The 8911-nt window shown below is 43.1% G+C and overlaps 1 protein-coding gene across 1 annotated transcript in view; it reads left to right on the top strand.

Annotated features, from left to right (window-relative positions):
• Positions 1-8443, top strand: part of LOC139454488 (uncharacterized) — a 19184-nt gene extending 10741 nt beyond the window's left edge. The window contains exons 2-4 of the mRNA XM_071236231.1: positions 2100-2406; positions 3290-3503; positions 3905-8443. Of these exons, the coding sequence (XP_071092332.1) occupies positions 2100-2406; positions 3290-3503; positions 3905-5528 (2145 nt within the window). The 3' untranslated portion in view covers positions 5529-8443. The remainder of the gene's footprint in view (positions 1-2099; positions 2407-3289; positions 3504-3904) is intronic.
• The last annotated feature ends 468 nt before the right edge of the window (positions 8444-8911 follow it).

Here is an 8911-nt window from a genome sequence, read left to right as displayed (position 1 = left end):
TACATGCAATACAACATAGTGGGTACGTGCGGATTACTATCACGACATAGATAAAGATGTGATAAGCTCGAATCACCAGTTCACTCTCCGCACGACATGACCGCGTGTCATTATATAAAGATATGCATTACCACAATATTGCCTCGAACATCAACGTATATGCCTAGTGCCCCTATATGTCGCCACTCTTGGTGCTTAGTTTGCCTGCATTATCTATGAAAACAATCAATAGCTAAATGTCTAAATTGCATGTTAACATAATTTCCGAAAATGTTTTTTTAACTTATTTTCTTTTAGCATTTAGTTCATATTTTGAACATGATGGTATTATATTGTATCCATATCTATTCACTAGTAGATTGCGAATAATCCTACTATATCCAGAATGCTTCTCGGAAGCCAGTAACGGGATCGGGTGGTGGGGTTGATGCATGTCATCTTTCCCGGTCGGTCACTCTGCTACATGACGTCAGTTTATTAGTCTACTTATATTCAAAGGAATAGTAATTCTTTAATCCGGAAAATATTTAAATCCGGACGTTTTCTTCTGTCCATATAAATGGGGTTTAACTGTATATGATTAACGTGGTCGCTAATATGGCTGAATATGTCTACTGAGTGAGTGGGTTTGGGTTAACGCCGCTTTTAACATTATTCCAGTCATATCGCGGCGTGTCAGCTTAATGTGGGAGGAAAGCCCGAAGTGATGTAGGTCTCAGACGTTTACCACTTCGGTGAAACCCACGAGCACGGGTATGGTGCTGACAAACCTAGAAACATAATCGGGGCGAACCGGGATTCGAACCCACAATCATAGGTTTCTGGCTTGCCCAAGGGACGCTACTCAGCAAATCGCGGCGCCTTAGACGACTGGGCCACCCGTTCCAACTAGAATAATGAACAATACTTTAGTATCAAACACTTCGAAGAATACATAAACAGCTCTGCTTTCAAACTTGACTTGGCGTTTCATACCTCCTCTCACACACCCCAACCTGAAATACTGGGCCATCCGTGCCCCCATATGTCTACTGACTAGCTATTCATGGGTTTTCTGAGTGATCATGATTTTTTTCTATTGAAACAAATGCATGTGGTTTCTATCTGGCCATTGGTCTTCAGTTTAAATGGGAACCAAGGACACGAGGAAGTCCCGGTAAAAGTAATGACTGGCAATGATAGCAGATAGCTCCCCTTCAACGTATGCTCGTACGTGGGTTGGGTGGCCAGGCTTGGTAACTTGGCATTCGTCACCACTCGCCCCTTTCCGTGACGTGCAAGAAGAGCTTGTCCCGGAATTACACGAGTTGGTCACGAAGGGGTAACTTGGTTGACTGCACGTCATCGGGAATTGTTGCTCATAATATTGGCCACTATCTGGTTTTACAGATCACCGTCATGTGGCATTAAACAACAAACAAAACAACAACAAGGGAGAGAGTTCTATAGAAATACAAATTATTATTACAATGAATGCGATATTTCGATATAGCTACTAACGCTGTTGTCAAAAACGATTTGCTTGATGGCGATGTTCGTATAGGGAGTTGTATATCCAAAGAATTATCTCCCTTGTTCACCATAACAACTTCTAAATGCCCATTGAAGAACTTAATCTTATGGTTTCGTAGAAAGATATACGTTTTCTACGTATAGTGCCCCTAGATTCAATTACTGTTTCTATCGCCTATTCATTTTAAATAATTTAAGCAGAGTTGTCGTGTTGATGGACTATGTATTTGTTAGGGCACCTTGACGACCTTACGGGGCGGTCGGGTAGCCTAGTGGTTCAAGCGTTCGCTCGTCACGCCGAAGACCCGGGTTCGATTCCCGACATGGGTACAATGTGTGAAGCCCATTTCTGGCGTCCCCCGCCGTGATATTGCTGGAATATTGCTAAAAGCGGCGTAGAACCATACTCACTCACGCACTTGACGACCAAACTGTCTTTCAAACACCAGAGACTTCGCGCTGTAATAAGCTTTCGTTAAAAGCCACCTCTTTCACCTTAGCGCTAAGATCACTTTGTGGAAGGGGCCCCCCGGACAACTCAACAGCATGTGAAATGTCTAACTAGAATTATTTATCGTTTTACGTAGTCATGGAAACGCCGCTGGATCGTGGTCCACCAGATGAGCGACCTCACCAGCGGTGCCTACGCTGCCAAGATCGAGGTGTACACAGACGAAGAGACAGCCGTTCGAACGCCAGGAGACAGGCAGACGTTCATCCTAGATCACGTGACTGATGTCCAGCTCGCGACGTCAAAGACACACCCCTATGCGTTTGAAATCGTGGAGACAGAACCAGTTCTAGTCTTCTCAGGCTCGTCCAATGAGGAGACACTGCAGTGGATGGCCGCCTTTAAGAAAATCTTCTATCCAGAAAAACCGGGAGGAGAATACGGTAATCTTTTGTTTTCTGTGAATAGAAAAGTCGAAAGGAAAACCAAAAGCAATTAAACCAATAAGAAGGTCACAGATTTATGAGTGTTAGTTGGGCTAAACACCGTTTCGAACATTAGTACTATATATATATACTAGTTATATCAAAGAATGTCGTGTAATGTGGACGCAGGTCGTAGACCTTTTGGTGTAGCTTAGCGGTTAAAGCGTTCGCTCGTTCGCTTGTTCGCTCGTTCGCCGAAGGTCCGGGTTCGATTCCCCAATGTGTGAAGCCCATTTCTGGTGTCCTCCGCAGTGATATTGCTGGAATATTGCTAAAACGGCCTAAAACCATACTCAGTCACCCGTGTTCCACGTTCGGCAGACAAACGAAATATCATAACAGGGAAGAATGTGAGGTTGGAATCCAGGCCCAGCATGCTTGCGTGACTAAGGGGCGCAACTCTGAGCAGCGAGACCCGTGAAGATCCGGGTCTTCAGCAACCCATGCTTGCCGTAAGCGGTGACTATGCTTGTAAGAGGCGACTAACGGGATCGGGTGGTCAGGCTCGCTGACGTGGTTGATGTATGTTATCGTATCCCAATTGTGGAGATCGATGCTCATGATGTCAATCACTGGACTGTCTGGTCAAGATTTGTTAATTTACAGACCGCCACCAAATGGCTGGAATATCTCTGAGTGCGGGGTTAAACAACAAACAAACTGAGCAGCGAATTGTGTTATCTTAGAACGCTCGGTCTTTTGAAAACTTTATAGTAATTAAACTAGAATCAGTATTAAACAACAAGTAAGTGTATACATTTATTGTTTTCTGTTATCCACTTCAATGATATTTTTTACTTCCAAAATATGATTGTAAATTAAATCAAATGTTGGTCTACAGGCAGGTACGAGGTCAGTATCCAGCCCAACACTCACTCTGCAAGATTAAACCTGGATGGAAAGTACACGTTGTCAGTGACAACCAGTGACGTGGCACTTCAGACGGCAGATGGTGGTGACGTCATAAAATGGAGCCTCGGCTCCCTGAAGAGATTCCACCTAGACACAGAGCCAAACGCCAATCAGAGAAAAGTGTTGGTTATACACAGTGGACCGTAAGTCGTTCACCACCATTTGATAATTAAATTTGGTCAGTGGAACTCCAGAATACCTGTCAGGTATTTGGACCTTATTCTATTTACGTATGTGACGCTTACTATAAAAAAAAAAGTCAGATATTCTGTCAAATGTATTTGTAGAATGATACATATTTGTAGAGAAGGCTAATATTTCGCCAGGGGTGTGAGTGCAAGAGTATTGTTTTACGCCGCTTTTAGCAACATTCTAGCAACATCTCGGCGGAGGACACTGGGAATGGCCTTCATGCATTGAACCCATTTGGGGAATCGAACTCGGGTCTTCAGTGAGACGAAAGAACGCTTTAACCACTAGGCTACCGTTCCTCGTTAGCATTGTAGTTATATGGCTTTGACTGAAGATACTTCTTGTCTTCCAGAAATTCCTACACCGGAGAAGGCATATTCCGCTTTTTGTCAAGCCGCGCAGAGACTATCCTCAGCGCCATCAGAATGTGCATCAAGGAAGCCATTTCTCTCAAACAAAAGCAACGAGAGTTAGTACCTCAGGATCACAACAGAGACAGGACAGTGTCCTTTACCGCTAGCGAGAAGAACTTCAATGTGCTTCTTGACAACAGCAAGTTTGGTGACATGAAAGGGGATCGATCAGGGTCGATATTGTCATCGTCGTCAAAGACGTCCACCATGTCGTCCATCGGCTCGACCCCACCCTGTTCCCCAACATCAGCGTCCCCTTCTGTCAGTCCACCTAATTTACCAGCGCGTAGATTAGGGGATTCTCCGGGGAAGATCCCCAAAAATGCAAGTGTTCCCAATATAGCTGCACATGGTGATGACACGGGGTACAGCCACATTCGTGACAAACTAAGAACCATGTCTCTCACGTCACGCACTTCCGTGACATCGCGAGACTCGGGAGTTGTGTTCCCTGAAACTGATGGAAAGGGGCCCCAAGAAAGAGTGAGGAAGGTTTCTGTTGAGAAAAGATGTTTCAGCAACTCTTTCGATAGTGCCGTGTCCAGTGGTTCTTTCGAAGAGGCAAGGCGGAAAATTAGCGACGTTGAACAGCCCATCGAAGAAGAAAGTCACCCAGTGCCTATATACAATGACATTGACGACAAACATGTTACCGGTGATTCGAAGAAAATATCAATGGATGGCAAACAAAGGAGGCATTCTACCGGTGAGTGTAAAAAGGAGAATGAGTATGAGGATTTGGAGAAGTTCAGGAGCAAGGATAAGGACAGCAGTGAAGAAAATACGAAGAAGACAGATGTCCCTCCAGCGTTACCAGAAAGGCCTCGAGTCCTCCGTCTACGTCAATCGCCAACCGATGTGTCTCCGCTGCAGAGAACTGGATCAGGTTCTAAGGCTTTCAGACACAGCTGTATTGCCAAACTCGCAAACTTTGACCAAGGACGAAGAGGTTCTTCAGGTGACTTTGTGGACGAGGTCGGTGGAACCGCAGCTCTCTCAAGATCAAGCAGTAAAGACTTGTACGCATCAATTCCAGACTTAGGTTCTCGAGACAGCTTGGGTTCTGATGCTATTCCTATACAAGGTGGTAAAAGGCAACCGTCTCCCCTAGAACATGCCAATGAGGTCTGTCTGAACATCTTTGCCCCTTCTGTAGGGGACTGGAAAATTTCATCAGGAACACCTCCGCGTGAAACCATTTCCAGATCATTGCCACCAACACCTCCTCAAACGACACCTTCGAACCAGCCTCCCGTGGATGACCTTTTGGGCCTTGGCCCTTCCATGACAAACACAGAGCGGCTGCCTGTTCCTCTTATTAATATTACAGAAGGCGAGGACATGACTGTGACCAAGCCAGCTGATTTATTGAAAGGATTTGATCCTTTTGAAAGTAACTCAATGACCAATGACTTATTGATCCAGGGTGACTGGTCCTGTTCAGTAACCGATACTTCGGCCGATACAGGCCAGGAAAACCCTTACTTCGACATGGGTGCAAACAGGAAGGCGGAAATGGAAGCAGAGACTGAACTCATTTATATGGCGCCTTCAAAGGAATGAACATATGAATGAGTGAGATTTTACTCTGCTTTGTTACTTCAGCTTAATGTGGGAGGAAACCAATGACGCAGGTCATGAGCGTTTACACGAACAGAACACGGATACAGCAGGATCGTGAATTCGGACCCATGATAAGTGGAGCCTGGCACATCAAAGGGACGCAACTCTGCACAGCTTTTGACCACGGGACTTGAAATGAAATTGAACACATGTCGATGTGAACTACTATATAATGTCTCCAGAATTGTGCAATAGATACATCGTGTGTTTAACACATCTGAACAAATATGTACTTTTGATATGTTATGATGTGATTCATAGAAGTGTAATCTACTCCAAGAAAGTGCAATACTGTGGAAATTCATGAAAATGATTTGTTCCAAAAATATCCGGAAGCAAATAATTTTGCCTCACAAGAATATCAAATAGTCAATTTGTCCATGCCAGGTTCCTGTTGGTGTCATAACTATGATAAAGAAGACTTTGTACATCGTAATACGACGTCGACACGCGTGGAAACGTTCACAGCTGTGTGGTCACAGCCTGATTCTTTGAAAACAGTTTTAAATCAGGATTTTCGCATAAACATGCCTAAATGGGGAGTGACCCCGGCAGTTAACTATAGGGGTTGTGTCAACGAAATGATATAGAAGCAAGCACATTGTAGTGACTTCGACATGCATTAGCAGAGACTATATGTTCCTAAACATACCTGTTGTACTTGTTTACCCCTAAATAACCTTTATTTTCACGTTAGCTCCAAACCATTACTAATCATGTCTTCGATGGGCATTTACAAGTTGGAAGAACATGAAGCATGAAACAGTATGGATAACGATTCTCTATTGTTTGTAACTTTTCAAAGCATCTTCTTGACTCTCCATCAGGGGTAACAAGAAGCTCTGAAACGTCGTTACAAACAATAAAAAAGGTGTTATCCATAAACATGTTCATGTCTTCAAAAACTAATAATGTCGATGCGTACAGTTTAACATTGTTATATAAACATGACCTAATGTAATATTTATGTACGTTTCATGTGTCAGTATAGATCATATATTGATATAAAGGCCATGTAAAAATGTAACAGTATTCTGCATTCACCTCAATCACCTCCTGGGGCGGTCGGGTAGCCTAGTGGTTAAAGCGTCACGCCGAAGACCCGGGTTCGATTCCCGACATGGGTACAATGTGTGAAGCCCATTTCTGGTGTCCCCCGCCGTGATATTGCTGGAATATTGCTAAAAGCGGCGTAAAACCATATTCACTCACTCACCTCCTGTGTTCTGTCACTGGAAACAGCATAAACGTACAACTTAAACAAGTATAGGAGTAAACCAAATACTTATCATATTGCCAAGACTGTGAACACTTAAACCAGTTTAACATTAATAGAAAAGGGTGGTCATATGAAACCTGCGGTACGACTAGATCCTTGTCAGGATAATCTATTAAATGTCATAATCTCCTCATAGGTTTACACACCAAGACTACAAAGACGGTGTAGCATATGTTTTTAGTGCCTTTCGTGGAACACTGTGAGGGTAGTGCTACTGGTAGGCTAGGACACGCTTACCCTTTTCGTGAACACCTGGTGTCATCACTGACTTTCTGTGATCCATTCATATAATTTTCACCGCTATTTTGCCATTTACGCCCAATGGAATATGTTTCGGTGGAAAATCGAGACTGGTTATTCTCTGGCGTTAACCTTTTATATTTTAAAATAACTCACGATGGAGGTCTATACCAAATTAAAACGACAAAACCTTTTCCATATTCATAAGAGGTGAGGTGAAATGGGGTTTAACGTCGCGTCCAAGATTTTTGCACTTATATAGCGACGTGCATATTCATAAGAAATTTCTGCCCAAAACAGATTGTACGATTCTGACTAGATCATGAGAATGTGTGTATAAATCGCTATCAAATAGTGATGATATCAGGGGCGTGTCCTGAACCAGCAGTGGCATCTGTCATAAACACATGCAAAGTCAAGTCAATTGTTCACCTGAAACAAACACGAAAACATATGGTTCAAGTCAAAATTGGCGTCGGGCATAATTATGGTCACTGATGCGTCAAATTTGGAAATATCCTCCTCATGTCTACCATAAAACTTTTTGAAAGCTTTACTGAGGCCTTGAATGTTGCAACCTTGATCAAACAACTTCAAGCAAGAATCGTATGACACTCCTTGAAATATTGGTGGAAAGACCATGCTCGATTGTACCGTAAAAGTTGTGAAATTTAGACCCCTTCTGACAAAGTCCTCCAAACAGTGTCACTGTGCATAGGATGAAAATCTGACAATTTATCTGTACCTGCTGTCGATGATTTCAGTGTGCCAGTGGTATAGATCGTGTCCAGATTACAACACGTTAAAACATTCAATACCTCGAGTAACGACGATACATACCCCTCCTTCTCAGGTGAAGGCATTTTCAAAGCTTTTCTGTGATATTTTGTGTTTTTTAAATATCAACATTATTTTCTGTAAATGCTAATTCATAAGATGTAACCTGGGCCCACTTGCACAAAGCGATCTTAGTGCTACGGCTATTGTAAGCCTATGTTAAAATATGGGAGTTACGACCATCTTAGCACTAAGATCGCTTTGTGCAAGTGGGCCCTGGTGTGACTTCAATGCAGTCAAACAAGATATACACACTATTTGATAAATATCAACATGCTAATAAAGTTGTACATATCTATTGTGATTATACCGCACCTTTTGACCCGTTTCAAAATATTATACCAAATGAGATTTATTGATGGCAGGGCGACCAATAAATGTTGTTCTAACAAAGGTCAAGTCTGTTTTATGAGGTTGGTTCTGTTGTCTATGTACCAAATATGATAATGCAAAGTTGTAATTGATATACGTGTATCACAAGCTCATCAATAAAGTGCTATTGTCCTACAAGTGTCCATGTTCATCTTTCACTAAGTTCGTCTCAGTTCCCAGGACCTCGACCAGCACTGAGGGTGCCAACCCCCTCCTCACCTTAATCCTGAATACTCGTTGCTCACCCCTGAATCCCGAATACTACTTAACACAAATCTGACGACACGACCCATTAAGTGAGGTGAAGTGAGATGCGATCTGAGGTCGCGTCCAAGATTATAGCACTTTCTTAGCGATGTGCATGCGCGCGTGTGTGGCTGCTTGTACCACACTCCGTCGCAGTGGTGACTGAGCATAACACCACTGCCACAGGCTAATTTGTATATCACGTAACCGGACTTTTCTCTTGTTTGTAAACAAACGCGCTTTTTCAGAAATCAGTATAGAACGGACTAATGCAAGTATTTGGGGGCGCTTTACACATTGTTTTGCATAACTATATAGATATGCTACTACAACTGCGACAGTGAGTTGC

The sequence above is a fragment of the Haliotis cracherodii genome, unplaced genomic scaffold (genome assembly GCF_022045235.1).
Source record: "Haliotis cracherodii isolate W230 unplaced genomic scaffold, xgHalCrac1.p SCAF_10, whole genome shotgun sequence".
Lineage (NCBI taxonomy): Eukaryota > Metazoa > Mollusca > Gastropoda > Lepetellida > Haliotidae > Haliotis > Haliotis cracherodii.
This window is presented reverse-complemented; position numbering and strand designations above follow the sequence as displayed.